Source organism: Leuciscus leuciscus, assembly GCF_965113295.1.
Source record: "Leuciscus leuciscus genome assembly, chromosome: 19".
NCBI lineage: Eukaryota > Metazoa > Chordata > Actinopteri > Cypriniformes > Leuciscidae > Leuciscus > Leuciscus leuciscus.
In genome coordinates, this window is record NC_138743.1 from 19,788,270 (window position 1) to 19,808,232 (window position 19,963).

The following is a 19,963-nucleotide window of genomic DNA, read 5'->3' on the forward strand; positions in this document are numbered from 1 at the left end:
AATGCCCCTTTTATACACACATTTGAATAAATCGTTTCAATTTTCTGACATTGTGAACTCTTCTTTGTTTACTCATTGCCCTCTGAAACACTCAGAGGAACAAAAAGAGCTGATAGAGGAATTACAAAGTCTATGGTGCGAGTATTGCTCAACTGCGACTTTGGCCTTATTCCTCTCGCCTGTTCTTAAAGGCCCAGTGACCCACAGCCCTGGTGTGCCTAGACATAGACTGCCGTGTGCATTCTTAACAGAATACCTTTTTTAACAATAACAACACTTTTATCAACAGGACAACCCTAAATACGGGATTGCTGTTATGCTTTGCTGCATAATTAGTTTTTTAATGGGTTGCTTCACCTAAAAACTCAGAAATAAAGTCTCTAAAAGATGGGGTCCATCTAGTCCATTAATGTTTTGATCATCGTTCTGAATCTGATCCAGATGTATGCTTTGACAAAAAACGTGATTTAAAAAAAAAATCTTTTTTCTTAAAATGTTGCTTTTTTTAAGAAACTTACCCACATTCAAGTGCTGATAAAAAAAGAATGCATGAAGGGAGAATAAAGCAGGTTTATTTTTGTTTAAAAGCAGAGGGTCTGTTCTTTCTTTTGATATATTGCAATGTTCAGATATTCACACAACAAAATATTCTGGGGGCCATAAAACTTTTGTGAATATTAAAAAAAATGCTGGTGTCGGCTGGCAAAAAAAAAAAAAAAAAAAAAAAAAAAACGCTGGCAGGGAAAGAGTTAAAACATAAAGGCAGCTATTGTACTGAAATATCTACTTTTTATAAATGAAAAAAATAAAATAAAATTTGGTTAGTAAATGACAACAGGATTTTCCAAGACCAAAAGCTAAAGCAGTGAAAATGCTAAACTTTGTACTACTCAGATGGCCATCTGGCTCCTATCTGCTATGATTGTATTCATGATCACAGCTTTCCTCTGGAACTTAGCTTGGTATTCTCTCTCTAAGGGAAATTACTTACATTTTAAACCCAGCAAGGACTGACAGTGCTCGCAGAGCATGGATGCTTGTTCAGTGACGTAGGGAGCAAACACGTAGACCCCTCCTGACTGTTGCTACAGTAACAAACTGTCTGTTCTCAAGAGGCCTGTTCCTTCTATCTGGTAGTCCAGTCTTTGCCAGTACTTTTGAAAGCAGCCCAGAGATTCCAAAAGCCATTGACATCAGTGCCAGGGAAAGACATAGTTTAGGGCCTTTCACATCCTTACTATTGGGCTGGGACAGAATTTGAATTTCCTGTGTATGAGCACTTTTCCAGGAAAGCAGTTCGAGCATTTTAGCTGGTTCATTAACATCCCCCCCAGCCCCCCGTCTGTATTGGGATCAGTGTGGAATGCAAGTTTGTGGCTTTTAGGAATACGAATTTTTTTCAGTGAGAATGTCAAAAATATGGCGTGAAATAATAAGCACAGCTGCGTTAGAGTGTATCACCCTTGCTTTGCCAAACTTACAAAAACAGTTCCGAGAGTCATTCTTGGTTCTTTTGTCACATTTATCGAGCTTGTCATTCGTGTGGAAATAAAACACAATGTCGGTTTGCTTATAAATAGGTATTTTATTGGTTTAAACTGCAATCTGTCGTTACAAAAGAAAACATATTGATGTGAACAGCAATAGCTGCTAACATAGGACACATTCAAATGTAGCTCTCTCAATGTCAATCCTGTTAACCTCGAATTTCCACTAAAATCTATATAATGAACTCTGGATTACAACCCTAAAAGGTACAAGACTCTTGGAATGTACTGTTAGGCACTTAGCAAGTAGAAGTGGTCCAAAATCTGTAAATAAATAAGAATTTTGAGTCATAACAAATCAAAACAACACATGCTTGCTGGTGTACGTAACATGGTTTCAAAATGGGCAAAATAAATACACAAATGCATATTTCACAATTCCCTTATTAACCGTCCATTTTAGACATGTCAGATCAGAGGTTTGGACCACCGCGGGGGTCATGAGATTGGTACTATAATGCATTTATTGTCTGTGATTTGTTCATACCAAAAGAAGTCTTAGTGAGAGGATCCCAGTCTAAACATCAGATTTATAAAATCACAGGCACAGGACTGTTATTGTCAAGAAAACTCGGTTTACATTCTAGACGGTCGGAGCCAAATAATAAAGGATTATAGAGGCATAAACATCTTGAAACTGCAGTCCAACATTAGGGAGAAAAATAATAAATAAATGCAAAACAATCCTCTTGCATTCTCATTTTAAATTAAGCTTCACTTTAAAAATAAATCAAAATGTAGTTACAAAATGTCATTGCAGTATAATATATTAACTGTTGAAACTTAACGAAAAAGGTCTTCACAATCTTACGATTAATACGGAAGATCATAATTTAACATAAAGGAAAATATATTCTATTGTTTCATTATCCAGATAAATACAAACAAAATAAAAAAAAATGCTTACAATCAGCAATAAATACATTTTGATAAGTTAAATAAGCACTGACAAGCAAAACTTTCAGTCTGAAAGTTCTCATTTCCAAACAGAAAATACCAACAATAATTGTAATGATGTAATAACAACTATATTATAACAATAATAGGGGAAATACAATATTGAATTAATGATATAACATTTCAACGATCTGTTTACAACGAAACAATTAGTGGCCACTGAAGTCACATCTTTAGTGGTAATATGAACAGAAGGAATAAAGGAAGGATGTCCTCTCTCACACATGTTCTCTCTTACATAATCCAACAACCAGCAGACACTATTTTAGCGTAAGGGATCACATGTTCAAGGGATAATTACCATTTAGCACCACTAGACGTACAAATATCTCTCAGAATGATTCATACAAATCTAAGATGGGTTTTCTACCCCAGATCTCCAAAAAATCGACGTGATTGGAAAAGTAGGAAAGTAATTGTTTGATAGGCACTTAAAGTCCAGGCGATCTACCGGCGAGAGTTTTCTGCAAGAAAAGTGGCACTTTCAGGTCTGTAAAGCACATCGTTGCAATAATATTCAGTAGATTCTTTGAACAAGAACATCCTTGAACAATTTAGGAAAAACTATGCTCTTTAGTTTGAACAAAATGAACTAAATAGGGATTTGTTTAATATGTTCCACTGAGGATTCCGAGACACTCAACATTTGAGCGGGCCTAGAGGCGAACAGTTCTGGGGTTTTTTTGCATTACATCAGACATGTTAAGACGTGGGTATATGCTCAAAGTTGACGCTACAGGGTAATATGGTATCTGATTTGACTCAGTGGTTACGAGAACACTGTACTTTATTCCACTTCTCTGCTGTAAACAAACCGAGGACAGGAAGGGATTGCTAGGAGGAAAATTACTCTATCTTTGCTTTGTCCCTCTCAAGGCCTGAGATCTCTGAGGGGCAGGTTTTAATCATCAGAGATAGAGAGTCTGCTGAAGATGGGGAGGCGACGTGTCGCGTCCAGCACGGGTGACTCAGATCCGCTCTGGCTGCCCAGGCTGCTCTGATAGCCCTCCTGGTCGGAGAGGGAGTCCGGAGGGCTTGGTGGAGACTCGGACATGGGCCTGAAGAAGGAGGGTGCGGTAGGTGAGTGAGGACCGGGCAGATCAGGAACAGTGGTGCCACCTAAACTGGGCCCAAACAGGTTGGCGAGCTCTTGGCTCGAGTAAGTGAAGGGGTTGCTGGGCCACTCGTTGATGTCTTCGGTGGAAAATATGGGCGGAGGTGTGACAGAGGTTGGGCTGTCCTGGGAGCCACCTGAGCTTGGGAAACCGGCAAAACTGTAGCTGTGATGAAGGCGTGGGCGCTCCATCTTGTTGAAGGCAGAGAGCGGAGGGGGTCCGCGGCGCTCCTCTGCGTTGTGGATGAAGTGGCAACGCGGCCCGTACGGGCAGTAACCAATGCTGTGGAATGTGCGACAGAGCTCGGTCTTGTACTTGGGGTGGCGATTTAGACTACGAAGCTCGTGCATCCCGTGGGCAAACTGGCACTTGTCACCATATTTACAAGTGCCGTTCTCCTCGAAGGGTCTGCAGAGTTCGGTTTTATAGCGGCTTGAGTTGATCTGGCTGTTTCCGTTGGCACTAATGCACGTGATGTTGCTCGGCCTTAGACGCTCCCCGGTTTCAGAGAAGGACCGGTCACGAAAGCGGTTCTCCTTGTTGTTACTGCTCCCATTCATGGAAACTGAGCCTTCCATCTTGAGACTGTTAATATATTGGTTCTGCATTGATTTGGAGCTGGTAACGGACACAGAGTGGCGACGCTGGTAGAGTCCCATTGAAGGGGTACCCACCACCTTCCTGTCCAGCAGGGGCCCGGTGGGGGTAAAGGGGGTATTGGCACCGGTGGAGGGGACAGACTGTATATGGGGACTGGAGAGGGGACTGTTGTAGGTCATCATCTTATTGTTCTGAAAATGAAGTAAACAGAACAATGTCTCAAAAATTTGGCATGATTATGACTCACTTTGCCCCAAATACCACCAGTGGGAGTTTATTACACGCTGATGGTATTTTCTGGCTTCAGGTCAGCTCTAAGGTCTGTTTTTAAGAGATAACACTAATGACCCAGCACTTTTAACCCACACAGCAATCTCTTTAAAAGTGAAAGGTTTATTAAGTCATAAAACTGAATGTGCAAGACTCGTGTATCATCTGAAATGGTGTGCATTAGCATGATGATTTACTGCATAACCAATAACTACGAAACACTCTCATTAAGTTACAAAACCTCATAACTTTTTCTGGCTTTCTATAAGGTAAGAGAAAATATGCCTTTTAATAAAATCTGTCTTATGTATTGGGTATGATAAAAATGACCACCCAGGCTATGTTTGAATTCTAGGTAGGTCACATGTGTCTGAGACAATTTTGGCCATTTCGTTACATCTTTTTTTAATCTTGTTCACTGAGTGTCAGGTTTTTAAAAGTGACGTGTCAAGTTTTATGCCAAAAATTGTGTCATTTACTTGCCCCATGAACTTCTATTCTGAATGGTGAGCAATGCTTATTTTTTGGTAAAATTACAGCACATGGTAAGAAATTAAAGTCGTAATTGACTGATAATATTCCCATCAGTAATAACTCTCAAACATAATTAGCAGTAGGTAATTAAAATAAAAATTAAAATTGCAATTAAAATATTATGTGACATTATAGGGTGGATATAGCCTAACTGATACCAAACACTACTGGCTATCGCAAGTCACGTGATGGCGACACTATGTTTAAAATAAATGATGGCTTCAGAAGAATCACAATATTGCTCACCAGCTACTTTTGCTTAAACATAGGTGTTTAAAACAATTATCCATTTTGATTAAAGCGAAACGCCACCTAATGACATTAGCCTAACATCTCCTTTTGTGTTAGAGGGATAGTTCACCCAATAAAGAAAATTCTGTCATCATTTACTCACCGTTATGTTGTTCCAAACCATGGGTCTTCTGTTGAACTAAAAAGATAATATTTTGAAGAATACTGGTAACCAGACAGTTGACGGTAGCCATTGACTTCCATAGTAGGAAAAAAAATAAAATGTAAAATACTATGAAAGTCAATGGCATCAACTGTCTGGTTACCAATATTCTTATTGTATTCTTCAAAATTTCTTAACTTATTTTGTGTTCAGCAGAAGATAGAAACTCGTACAGGTTTTGGAACAACTTGAGGGAGAGTAAAGTACTAAAGTAATACGATAAATCAATAAAATTGCCTTCATTTTAGGTTAGAACGGCTACAGTTTAAAAAAAGGTCAATAAAAGTAAATCCATTAGCCTAAGTCTAACCCATGTTTCCCATGTTAGAGAACTCGTTTTATTCCAAATCAAATCTAGATTTGTGGCCTTCCCTGTTGTGTATAATCGAATCGAGAGCATATAATGCAAACCTTTATGTGAAGCATACGTTTAACTAATGACGCATAAACGCAGATGGATGTAACTAATCCAATCTATTAGCTTTCCTTAATCGATTAGCAATCGATGACTGCAGATCATGAGATGCACGAAACTAGATAAAGTTCACAAGCAAGATTCTCTCTCTCTCTCTCTCTCTCTCTCTCTGTCTCTCTCTCACTCACTCGCAGACACACACACATAAGCCAGAAAAGTTTGACATCGGTGTAGAAAACAGCATCTCAAACTACTGCTGCATTTATATGAGATATTGATGTGTTTTGCATTCAAGTAAACTGATAAAATGCTTAAAACTACTTCCCCAAAAATATTAATTACCTTATTCGTCACTTCGTAATCGAAGAAAGAAGACACGACGGTTGCAGTCATTGTGGAATCGGGAGTTGTTGAAAATACTTAAAAGTTGACAAACAGATGGTTTGTTAAGGCACGGTGGGAGTATTCCTGTGTTTGAAGGGTCTTTGATATAGTTCTGCCCCGCAGAGAGCCCCCTCTGTCCTGCCAAAACTTGCGCGCATATCCTTTATAAAAACTTGCGCAGTCTTCCTGGCGGAGTGGGCGGGGCTGTTTCAGGCCACGCCCCTGTTCCGCACGTCTCTCTGGCGCTTTGACGTGATGTAGACTCAGCTGATTACGAAACTTCATTTCTACGAAACTTCATTACCATACATTCAATCACAGCCTGGAGTTCTTCCCGAGCGTTTTACTTAACCCATTCAGTGCATTCCAAATATAGCTGTTATATTTAAATCAAACAACACAAATATGAATTTGACTATTTAAAGAAAGAGGTGACATTAGAAGTCATAGTATCATAGCTATTGAATGTTTTTTGTGTGTGTGTGTGTGACTGTGTGTGTTTTTTTATTTTTTTTATTTTTTTTATTTCTATTCTAATGGACAGTGGGTCTCAGTGTATAAGCAAATAAACTGTAGGCTATTGTACACTATATTAATATAAAATCTAGCAATTCATTTAAATGTTTAATGTTTCCATATATTTTTTGAAAATCACTTAGGCTACATTTGAATATACAATGATTTTGTATTCATTTATAATTTATTTAAAGGCTCCAAGTAGAAGTATTATTAATGAAGAGACACTATCTTCAGGCAAAAACAGTGTTTTTTTTTTTTTTGTTTTTTTTTTGTTGTTGTTGGTTTTCATGCATCTGTCAGTTTTGAGATTTATTTATTTAATTATTTTGGCTTTTCAAAAAGTTTTTTTTTATTATTATTATTATTATTTTTATTTATTTTTTAACTAGTGGAAGGAAACATCCAAAATACTCTTTTAAATGTATCTTTTATAGCACTTCATTTATTTGTGTCTGAAGATTTCAATTACAGTCTCTCAAAAGGCCGTTTCGTTTTTTTTTTTTTTTTTTTGCAGAAATCTCAGAAATCTCCACTTCAACAGCACTTACATACACCAAACTTTACAGTATTATTCTTATTTATATTCTGAAGGTTTTTACACAGGGGTTTGTACATATATAATTTACATAATTTTAGACAACATTTTATGGCAGTATTTTCTGATTTATGTAGTGATAAAAAGAGATATCCAAAATCCCTTCTTTGACTAATATAAAAAAATTATTAAAAAAAATAAAAAATAAACAAGAATTTTGAACTTGGCTTTATACAGTACATTGTTCAGATTTTTGTTCTAGAAATGTATGCAAATTAGTGCATATTTAATTATATAATGCATCATTTGCATATTTTATACTATATTATACTTTTTGCAATTCCTATTGTAATCAATCAACTGGGTAAGTATGGTGATATCGATTATTTTTTACCCTATTCACCTGGGGTGTCTTGCCTTAAAAATATGATCATAAAATATACAAGTGCAATTTGAATAGAAGGAAAGCATGGCAATTATTTATTTATTTATTGTTCCTTGATCTGAACATTTTAAAGAATGAAGTGAAGGAAAGAATGCATGAGTGAGGGATACGTGAACGATGCATAAAATAACTTGGCTTGATTTAGTCATTTTTATTTCGTTTTTTTTATTTAGCATGGAATTTAGTCATTTCCTTATCTCTGAAATATGCAGTAGTCAAAAGCTTGTTATGTACATAGATATTTTTTTTTTCCTTCAATGATTGAGTTTTCTTTTTTTTAATGAGGCCAACTAACTCAAAGGCATTGATTGATGAAAAGGACGCACAGTATACAGTTCATGCTGGACAACAGAAGCCAGCATATTCTCCTTTACTGCTTCCAGGGTCTTGATCATGTAAACCCAGGCATTGGCATGTTTAGCATGTCTCTGATAGTTTCTGGTTTCCTTTGTGTTGTTTTCTCCAAACATTACCCGAAAATAATTTCTGCAGATTCAGCTGACCCATCAGGACCTCCTGTCCTCAATGCTTTGTCAACCGCAACGTCCCTCGCCAAAGACCCTGACCTTCGGTTTCAATTTTTATCAGAGCCTTAGAGCTTTATCCAAAGTATTCACAGAAGTGCTTTTCAAAGTCTATTTCAGCTTGTTTTCTGTATCTAGACTTAAGTAATCATGCTTAGATATTTTATTCATGGCAGAATGCTAATGAAATAAAAGTTACTTTAAAGCAGTAGTTCACTCACTCTCATGTTGTTCCAAACCCATGGCTTTCTTTCTAATGAGGAACACAGAAGATTATTTATAAAAAAATGTTTTGTTTTCAACAGGGTTCAGTTGTTTGGATCAACTGAATTTATTCATTTAGTTTCAAAGTATCAGGTTTGGAAAGACATAACAGTGAGTAAATGACATAATTAATCGTTTGATGAACTTCAAAAGTAAAAACATCAGTATATTTCTTTAGAATTAAAGGTGCAGTAAGCGATTTCTGAGAAACATTGTTGATATTTGAAATCAACTCAAACAAACACACCCCTCCCTTCATTGCTCCGCCCCCAAAATGCACATAATGTAAGAGAGTATGTCTCTTTATCATAGCAGAAGTGAAGCAAAATAATCCTTTGCAAAAAAATAAAGTGAGGACGACGAACAAACGATAAGGAAGAACAAAAAAATGAACACACAGTACACAAGATATACAATCAAGAGTTGGTTGTTAGTCTCCAGCAGCACAGCAGCTCCAGATGAACAACAACACTCAAAACTGTCCTGTTACTAGAGCTAACGTTACAACAACAGCATATCTTGGTCCTTTGAAACATTGCTCACATAAGGAGCAGAAACAACGCAACCTCGCATCTGTTTTCAGGCCTTCCCGCTTCGGTCTCTCCAGCGCTGGAAAGCTTTTCTAATATTAACGTGGGTCCTAAAGCTGTTGCCTGACAAATGAGTATTTGAACTTTCAAACATTAAAAAGGATGTAAAAGCACCATTAAAGTATCATAAAAGTAGTCCATACCTCATAATCCAAACCAATTTGAAATGACACATGGGTTACTTTATTCATTTTGGGGTGAAATATTCCTTCATTTTGGGGTGAAATATTCCTTCAAATATTCCTTCAAAATTCCGGCATATGGTGACAGGTTCATTAACAAGGGCGCTAAAGACCGTAGCCACTAGCATCAGTTGCTAGAGCACCTCTTGAGATCAGGGGAGTGAGGTTTATACACACAGCTCTTACTGGCCTACAGAACACTCACCCCCCTAAACCTCACCCCTATCCGAGTCACGGCACCAAATGTAACCGGTCCTACTCAACCAACTGAGGAATTCAAGCCGGGGTCTCCAGCGTGAGAGGCAGGCACACTAACAAGAACGCTAAAGACCGTAGCCACTACTGTCAGTTTTTTTCAACTGATTTTTTAAATTTTTTTATACAAGGTTACTTACATGCCACATTTTATCGTACCTGAACTCAGGTATTAAATTTAGCTACCCGTTTATCACACTCAAGGATTGTGTTAGAATTACGGAAGGACTTCAAATGGGAAGACATGTTTTTTCATGTTGTATCTGGTGGGGAAGGTCTGTTTTCAGGTATTCTCCACTTTATTAGAGATTCATGAGGGATGAGTTTATTTTGGACTTCTAAAAGGTTGTTCCATGGAAAATGTGTTTTAATCTCTGCTCAATTGAGTCCTTCCAATTACCCAACAGCCCATTTGTTGTTTCTGATGTATTTTCACATCAATAAAAGTCTGTGTTTTGGATGTGACTGAATTTACAGAACAAAAGGTCACATTTGAGCAGGACTTCCAACAAACTCAGAACCTGAACCGGCACAAACAGCCAAGTCAAATTAAGTTTTGTTTGTCTTTTGGGTGGGTGACCGCAGGGACTAGTCCTGTTATAGTCCCCGCTCGTGACCATAGGTCATGTTTTGCTTCCTATTCCGTTTATGACATTAACTCAGAGATTAATTGCTGAAATTATTCAGTGAAGTCAGCGGAATGTGAGTCAGATATGATTGTTCCTGTGAGAGTAGAACTTGCAATGGAAAATAAAACCAAAAGCAAGGTGGTGACATTCCATGGCTCCAAGTCTGGATGTGATTAGCCTGTAATGTGCAACATATGGGAGCAAGACAAGAAAAGAGATGGATAGTCCTTTGTACAGACGTTCTCTAATGTAAAGATGCACACGTTTCCTTCTCTCCTGTCTCCCAAGTGTAAAAAGTGTCAGAGGAAATGGAAAGTAACAGAACAACGGCTAGGTTTGTGGCGCCCGAGTGGCGTTCAGAAACTGCGGTAAGCTGTGTAGCTGTTTCAGGTTAGAGCTTATTTCAGAGCAGCATTGCTAATGTGAAACAGCTTTTAGATTCAAACCTGTGTGAAAGGACTTCCACTTATGTTCATGCATTGATATGAAACCGGAGAACGTGTCCCGAGGCAGCTGTCGTTTATAGCTTATGGTTATTATCATCTGCCGTGTCCTGATTTACCTCGGTATGGACATCTGAGGCTGAGGCTGTGGCCTTGGAGATGGCCTGAAATCACACTTGCATGATACTGATGCTCTACAGGTCGCAGCAGGCCACGTTCGCGCATGACTCTTGTCTAAATCATCATGCCTGAAAATGTATAAGCACCAAAGCCATGCCTGTCTTTACTCATAGTGAGTCACCCGAAAATATTTTTTTGTCTTTCAAAAATAATCAGAACCAGTTTCCCTCATCTTTTAATGAAGGCAGTACAATGAGTTCATTGTCAACGTCATAACAGCTCTATTCTGATGATGCACATGTTTTGTTTTTTTTGTGTGTTAGTGATCTATTATGCACCAGGGATTTATCATTTGATGCTAATTCTTAACAGATTTCTCTGCTCCAATCATGGTGCCATTGGGTTCGTGTTTGCAGTGAGTTTATTATAGTTAATTCCCAAAGCCATTAGAATTAACTGCTTATTTTTGGTTCAGACGGATTCAAATAATCTGCTGTTAGAGCTTCTTCTTTTCCATTCTGTAGGAAATGTTGCTGCCGTCCAAATGTTTTTCTTCTGTGATGTTATATGTGTGACCATTAGCTTTCACTGTAACGCCAACTGCTGTTCCTCATTGGGGAACATTTGTATGAATTTGTTGGATTGTTTAAAAAAAAAACTAAGCACAAAGTTTCACCTCTAACATCACCCCTTAACCTTAACCAGAATAGGGCGTAAGAAGGTCATCGGAAAACATGAATGAGATGCGAATTCGCTACCAATTTAACATTTTGGTTTAACATTTAAACAACGCTCAATTGGTACCAAGTGTGAAAAATAAAAAATATCCCCTGCACTATTTACACCACAACCAGGACGGATCCATGCTTTCATGTTGTTTATGCCAAATTCTGACCCGAGCATCTGAATGTCACAGCAGAAATCGAGACTCATCAGAGCAGGCAACATTTTTCCAATCTTCTATTGTCCAGTTTTGGTGATCCCGAGTGAATTGTAGCCTCAGTTTCTGTTCTTATCTGACAGGAGTGTCACCGGTGTGTCTTCTGCTGCTGTCGCTCTTCTGCTTCAAGGTATGTCGTGTTGTTTGTTCAGAGATGCTCTTCTGCAGACCTCGGTTGTAAAGAGTGGTTATTTGAGTTACTGTTTCCTCCTTTCCATCAGCTCAAACCAGTCTGGCCGTTCACCTCTGACCTCTGACATCAACAAAGCACTTTCACCAGCAGAACTGCTGCTCACTGGATATTTACACTTTTTCTGACCATTCTCTGTAAACTCTAGAGATTGTTGTGCGAGTTGATGCCATGTGATTGGATGATTACATATTTGCATTAATGAGCAGTAGAACAGGCGTACCTAATATTATTATTTATTTATTTATTTGCAGATTTATACTGTAGCTAATGACAATTAGCCTATTACACATGCATGTTTGAGACCAAGACTGAACTTTGTTCAGGGTGATTAATTAAATTGGGGTTTTTTCAGTAACTGTCATGTTTACATTTGGCAGAAGTTTTTTTATCAATTTGTACTCAAGAAATTTGACTGAACATCTGCATACAGAATCAATCCTGGGAATCAAACCTATGATTTTGGGGTTGTTTGCGCCATGATCTAATGTTTGTTAATGCAAATAAGTTGGGGGATAGTATTTGGGATAGGAAGTCCCCTAATTGAAGGGGTTAAAAAGTCCATTTCTTTTTGCACACATTTTATTTCTTCATCAATATTCAGTCATATGGACTTTTTGCCCTGTTGTACCAGATACCTTGGCAGGAACTGTAGTTTTCCCCAGACTGATGATGTGTTTTGTTATTGAAAATGAGTTGGTTTAATTCTCAGTAGTGTTTTTATGCCAGAATGTTGCAACTTGTTGAATCTCATTGCTGATATTGTAGACATACCCATGTATGATAAAGAGGGAACGAGAGAAACAGCGAAAGAGAAAAAAAAAAATCAAGGGGAAAAGGGAGTGCGGTGATTTATTTTGGTTCACACACTGTGGTATGTTATTTCACAAGAGGCCCTTGGCCAGATAAGGGCTTTGTGTTTTAAAATATGATTGATCGTGGAATTCTGCTCTATGGACTTATGAATATTATGCTCATATATTGTTTTATGTAACACAGAAAAGAGATAAAAGACATAATTTCACAAGAAAATCCAGGTCGCTGTCATACACAACATTTTTGTACAAAAAACAGTGCCAAAACTGTTGTGTCTAGAGACCCCACAACAGCTGGGAGGTTTAAGGAACTGGAACAGATAGACACATCTGGTGTGATTTGTGTAGGCCAGAAATGTTTGTTAAAGCTGCAAGAAATCAGGCATGTGTGATAAACAGAAAGGACACCGTATAGTGCAAATGGAGACGTTTCGGGAGAGTTTTCAAAAATGTTGCAAACTTGGCTCCGATTTGTTGAGATTCCAAAATGTGCTATCAAAAGTCACAGATTTGAACATAAAGGAACAGTTAAGGAACAAATCTGTGATAATTTACTCACCCTCATGTTGATTCAAACCTGCATGACTTTCATGAATAAAAGAAGATTTTTTGAAGAATGTTTTAGGCCCAAAACCATTTGGCCCCATTGACTTTCATTGTATGAACAAGCAAACATTTTCAAAGTATCTTCTTTCTTTAATAAATTCAATAGTTCAATCAAACATACCGGAGATCTCAAATGTTTTTACAGCGCACATCCAAAGTCTCCTAAACTAAAAAAACAACATATGAGCCTCATTAAACACGCAAAGATGCTTTATATCACTAAACAAGAGTCTCAGACGAACTCACTGACACTCAGGCCAAAGCTTAAGGGTGTTTCTTTGCAAAGCTGTTTATCTGCATTGGATTATTCCTTTTAAACAAGTGTTAAGCACAAGGGAAGAATTAAATACAGCCCACAATATAGCTGGAAATGGATAAGGACCTTATTCACTGAGCCAGAAGACAGGAAAAGACAACAACAGTTAATTTGAAAGTAAGAGTGAAGTGCAGAGAAAGAGAGGGAGTAGGAGGAGTGTGCATTGTCACGCTGCTGGAATGTTGTGCGGGCGTTTGTCGGTGTGACTAAAGCATTTCCCAGAGATGTAATCTGAGCAGGCCGTCTTCAGTGTTAGATTGGTGATGGAGGTCCAGGATGTGGGCGTTTTTTATATAGAGAGAGAACAGTAAACAAAGTAGTAGGCTACTATGCTACTATAACATTCATGGGTGATGAAATGTGGCCTGAAATTACCCTGTGTATTCTGTGGAGCTCAACACTGTGGCAAATTTTTATTCATGCATCCATGAATCAATTCAAAGCATGAATTCAGATTTGTCATAGTTTGTTTTAAAGGCACAGTTAACTCCAAATTGAAAATGCTGTAATATTTACTAACCCTCATGTTGTTCTGATTCCAAACTCATATGAGTTTCTTTCATACTGTTTGTGGAACTCAAGAATGTCCTGGCAACTGTTTTCAATATAAAACTGGTCTGAAGGTCCACTAAAAACAGTCTTCACGCTATCTGATCATAGTTATGAGGATATGTTTGCACAAAGTCACATTTATTTATATAGCATTTTATACAATAGATTACTTTAAAGCAAATATCTTTACAGTATTAAATGTGAACAAAACAAAATAGTGTCAGTATCTCTTTCAGTTAAAATGACACCTTCAATTTCTATTTTAAAGTGGCTCTCCAGTGTGTTCTTGTTTTTACTCAGGCCTAACCGTGACGGACTGAACCGAAGAAGATTTCCATGTCAAAGAAGGCAGAGCCCCAGAGCCACATCTACATATGACATCATCGCCATGAAACCAATAGCAGTTCGACTTTTCTAGAAAGTTCGCTTTGGTAAGCTGTTTCAAACTCCAAACGAACTACGTTTTGGCCTGATTTTGATCATAATGACGTCACACCAGTTCGTTCTTTGACTTCGCTTCAAATACATTTAAGTCTTCTAAAGCCATACGATAGATGCTGTGATGAACAGAACAAACTATAAGTCATTATTCACTGATAATCTTTCCATCCAGTGAGCTAACATTGTGACTGATATTGAATCAATAAGTTAAAGGAACACGCCGACTTTTGGGGACTTTAGATTATTCACCATATCCCCCAGAGTTAGGGCCTGTCCACACGGAGACGCGTTTCGCTGTATACGTATACATTTTTTATCGTATTGGCGTTTCGTCCACACGGATCCAGCGTTTTCGGAGACTCGGAGGCCAATCCGTACATTTTGTGAAACGATGATGTCATCACACCAAGTGTCAACTAGTCAGACACCGTTAAGTCACAGCAACTACATTTATGGTTTTTCATATTGTTCAACAAAGTTCTTGTTTAAAAAAGAAAAAAGAAGCGACTGTGCCTAATATTATTGTTGTATACAGCCATAGTATACAGCGCGCAAGGTTTATGCGCATGCTTTAAGTCTTCTTCTCCGTTTTTAGTGTATGTCTGTGGCAGAATTACAGCGCCACATACTGGTCTGGCATGTATACTACATCGTTTTGAGTCGGTTTCAGTGGTTTCGTGTGTACGCAGATATTTCTTGAGACGACGCCGTGTTTACGGAATTTTTTTTTTGAACGGGGAAAAAAATATCGGATAGGGAAAGCTCTGGCTTCGTGTGGATGTGGCCTTAGATAAGTCCATACATACCCTTCTCATCTCCGAGCGTGCCGTAACTTTGTCTGACGCACCCACTGCTAGCCTAGCTTAGCACAAAGACTGGAGGTAAACGGCTCCAGCTAGCATACTGCTCCCAATAAGTGACAAAATGCAATAGTTGGCGCATAAAGATGCATTTGGGAAGCACCCACCAGATCAGTCAGTCAGATATTACTAAATTAATCGGGTTTTGTGAAGTGGATCAAGGATTTATTGAAAAGATATGACTTACATGAAACATTCGGTCTTGAATCAAACATTGCTTCTCTCATGAACTTTCATGTCAAAAATGTCAGTGTATAATGACTTAAATTTAGATCTATTCATCTTTAGCTTCAAGACTTTAGAAAAATGAAAGCATTCAAGTCATAGACCACTTTCATAGTACTTTATTGACTATATACATTTGAGTGGGCAGTGGATCCTTCAAAAATCCACCTTTTGTGTAGAAGGAAAGTCACACAGGTTGAAGGCCTGTTGCATGAAGCTAGTTGAACAAACTCTGAGTTTCAGAGTACGTTTAGAGTTGTCAAAACCATACAAATCCAACCTTCAGCAGGCTCACAACGCTCGCACGTCCAGATTTTGCAGAGTTAGACACGTTACTTGGTCAACATATTTTGTTGATCCTGGATCAACATCCTGGTAAAAAAAATTATCTGTCAACTCAGGGTTTGATCCAGAGTTTGTGATTAACTCTGAAGCGTGACGTGCAGCGAACAGCCAATCATGTGGAACATTGACAAATAACTAGGAATAATATAATAAATAGAAGGCAAGACAAGCAATTTTTTCAGTATAAACAGCTTTAATTTGGAGCAAGAGATACAGGGGGAGTGGCTTTATTGCATCAGATGTATGTCACTTTGCTCGAAGCTGATTGGTCACCAGAAGAAACATGTGTACCAGATGTGGGCCGGATCTGGGCCGACATTATGTTGCTGTGTGGGTCCAGTTTTGATCTGCAATCTCTAACCCAGAATAAAACCTGCTCCAGAGCAGGTTAGCCTTGCAGTTTAAGTTCCCATGGCAGTGAACTATTTAAAAACCAATCCACGTTCTTGAGGCCGAAAAAACAGAGTTTATGCAAACTAATCTAAAACTTACCTGGTAGCAACCGAAACCGGCTTCATGCAACAGGCCTCTGGGAAGATGAGTAAATAATGAAATTTTCATTTTTGGATGAACTAACCCCATTAAAGTATTTCTACTGTACCCCTAATAGGCTGATTCAGAGTCTAATGTAACAACATACCATGTTGTTTAATGTAATGAAGGATAGTCATGTGCAAATGAAAAAGCCATCTAACTCAGCCGAAAGGAGCCTTGGCGTGTCAAAAGCATTGTGTGAACAGCATAAAAAAAAAAAACACTCTTGTTAAATTGCAGAAATCCAGGGAAAAACAAAGGCAGATTTAGAGGATTACGAAATGTATTGCATTCATCTGTTTTGCATTAAGCTATTAAGTGTTTTGGTGAGAAAATATCTGCCAGGTGAACATGCAAATACAGTAATCAGTCACGACAATCTCTGACTGCAAGTAATTCTGTGCCTAAACTATGTTCTTGTTGATAATGACACATGGTACAAGAAAGCAGTACAATTTATTTTCACTAGTTTGCAGCATTGTTACCTTTGGACCATTACGTGTTCATTAAATGTAAGCTGAAAACATACTTTCATACCCTGAATGCAACAAATTTAAGGGAAGAGTTGTGCTTAATAAAGGTCATAAACAAAACCAATGACCACAAAATGTCCACTACATTAATACACAGAGATAACTGTTTGGCACCATTTGAAGACTTAACGGTAAATTAGAGCAGTCTGGGATATTACATGTTTTTCCACCATGGTTTGTAATATGAAAGGGATGATTCACCCCCCAAAAAATAAAGAACTCCATCATCAAATAATCACCCTCATGTCGTTCCAAACCCATAAGACTTTCGTTCATCTTTGAACACAAATATATTTTTAAATGAAACCAAAGCGATTTCTGTCCCTTCATTGAAGACTTAAAAAATCATGAAGATATTTTATTGTATAAATATTGAGCGGTTTAATCCAAGACTTCTGAAGAGGCACGATCACCTTACATATAAACAACGCACAATCAAATATGATAAATGGAAGCTTAACTGTACTTTCTTGACATGCGATAACAAACCTCATCGGTTCTTGTATGTCACGTTTGAGCTTCTAGGTTAATCCAAGAAGCCTTGGATCAAACCACTCTATCCATATGGATTACTTTTACAACATCATTTTGTACTTTTTGAAGCATGCAGATTTTGCCTGCGTTGACTTTCAATGGATGGGCAACAATTATGAGAGAAAATTTCTTCAGTTGTGTTTCAAAGATGAAAAAAGTCTTGATGAGGGTGAATGTTTTTTTTTTTTTTTGTGAACTAACTCTTTAACCGAATAAATATAATGAAATACAATACCCCATTTGTTGTGAATATGATAACATGTTTATGAGGTATCAGTCAATAAAAAAATAAAAATAAAAAAATATATATATATATATATATATATATATATACATATACATATACATATACATATACATATACATATCTATCTATAGAACTCTAAAAAGTTCTGTGAAAGTCTTTTAATCATTTTAATTTGACTTCCTTTAATTCAAATGTGAAATACAACTCTGCATCCTGTCTGTTACCTCAAATCAGTTCAAATTAGAGACTTGCACTCTTTTGACTTAGGTCATGTAAGCAACCACTCAGCAATCGCCCAGAACACCCTAGTGATTCTCTAAAAAACTACTCATAACACCAAGAAACTACAACAATAGTTTAAAACATACTTTTAAATTGAACAATCTTTTAAAATGACAAAGTAACTTTGTGATCAAAGCAGTTTAGATGCATCTAACACACTGTCATCCTGATTTGCGAAGTTATATTTGGTCCTATCCTTAGGGCCTTTCCCACTGCAGTATCAGCTGACAGTACCTATGCATTTAGGTCACTAGCTCTTTCCAGGGGATGGTTTTTGTGGTATTTGCATTTGTGATATAACAATCCCCATTGTTGAACTGCAGCTCCCGTCACTGTCCAGAGGGGAAATCAACACGTGAGGTTGCGGATCATCTACGAGACTCTTCTGTTGTCGGGAGGGAATCTGCAGTGCCTCGGGCTTCAGCCGGACTCCAGGAGATCTAGTATTTCACCTCACATGAAAGAGAAGCCTCTCTTTTGTGGCCGGAAGATTATCCCTATTTATTCCCATTCCTGAAATCTAATCCTTACAGGACAAGAGCAGCAAGATAAAGCTAGACAATGAATGACGCAGATTTGTCCTTTCTCTTGGTTTTGATCTGCCCCCATTTGATTCTTTTAGAGTGTTTAAATTAGTAGATTTGATCTGTTTTCTTTTACAGTGACATTGTAGCTTAATAGGAAGATATAAACTTACAAAGTACAGTAAGTGTTAGCTTACTTAAAACCTAGTTGTCTGGTTGAAACCTCATGAGTGACTCAACAGGATTGTTCTATGTAGACAACATCAATGACAATTGTTCAGCTCATGAACATCTTTTCAAAAACTTGTTTAGGGGAAGGTGAGTTGTTTGTAAAGGCGGTAAGTCTATCCCTCACTGCTTCATTTACATTAGCATATAATTCAATTTGGCGTCCACCCTGACTAAGGACTATAGGGTTGATGTTACCATGTTGCTAAGCTAATGGTGTGATACAGTACCATAATACAGTATATATATATATTAGGGGTGTAACGGTTCACAAAATTCACGGTTCGGTTCGATACTATACACTTGTGTCACGGTTCGGTTCGGTACGTTTTCCATAGGCTACAGCAAAAATAAATAAATGCCAGAGAAATTTCCTTGAATTAAATTTTTTTAAATTGTTATTTTATTTAATGAAACTAACATCATAAAGTATGATTTATTTATTTATTTATTTTGTTGCTTTTTTTACTGAGCAATAATGGAGCTATACTTGACTCTTCTTATGAGCATATAAAACAAAACAGCTCCTTGGACAAAATGAAATGTAATATTGTAGTAGTAGGCTAGTTATAAACCAAGGTTTATTTTAGTTCAGATTAACATTTGAGGGCAGCAATTGTATTCATAATGTCAAAATAAAACAGACGTAATGTTACTTGAAAGCATTATAGCCCACTATTCCTGACAAACTTCCATACCTTGCAGTTAGTGTTACTACAGCAAATCCATTCCACGGTGAATGTTGCTGATCTGTGGACACCGGCCAGTTCATTCATGGCCCGATGTTTCTTCCTGGTTTCCACGTCAGCGCTGTTTGATCCGTTAATAACAGATAAATGTGAATGTTTCTCACTAGATCTCGCAGCGATGTTATTACTTCAGTGGCGAATTCAAAAAGCATTTGAAATTTAAATACTTTCTTTACTGGTCTGGATCTCTTAGCGCTGTGTGGTGTTGCTTGATCAGGCTCGCGCATAGGGCTCGCGAGTCCCGCTTCACAGGTCAAATC

At 37.7% G+C, this 19,963-nt stretch overlaps 1 protein-coding gene across 1 annotated transcript; it reads right to left on the reverse strand.

The window, feature by feature from the left end:
• Positions 1–1,565: 1,565 nt before the first annotated feature.
• On the reverse strand, positions 1,566–6,443 carry zfp36l1b (zinc finger protein 36, C3H type-like 1b). Its single transcript, XM_082146730.1, has 2 exons — positions 6,235–6,443; positions 1,566–4,410 (listed from the first exon to the last, which is right to left on the reverse strand). The coding sequence occupies exons 1-2, from the start codon at positions 6,283–6,285 to the stop codon at positions 3,406–3,408; spliced, it is 1,056 nt and encodes a 351-aa protein (XP_082002856.1). The 5' UTR covers positions 6,286–6,443; the 3' UTR covers positions 1,566–3,405.
• Between the last annotated feature and the right edge of the window lie 13,520 nt (positions 6,444–19,963).

Coding starts and splice junctions, on each gene's coding strand:
- zfp36l1b (XM_082146730.1), bottom strand. CDS start 6,285: ATGACTGCAACCGTCGTGTCTTCTTTCTTCGATTACGAAGTGACGAAT. Junction 4,411..6,234: donor ATTACGAAGTGACGAATAAG/GTAATTAATATT, acceptor CTTCATTTTCAG/AACAATAAGATGATGACCTA.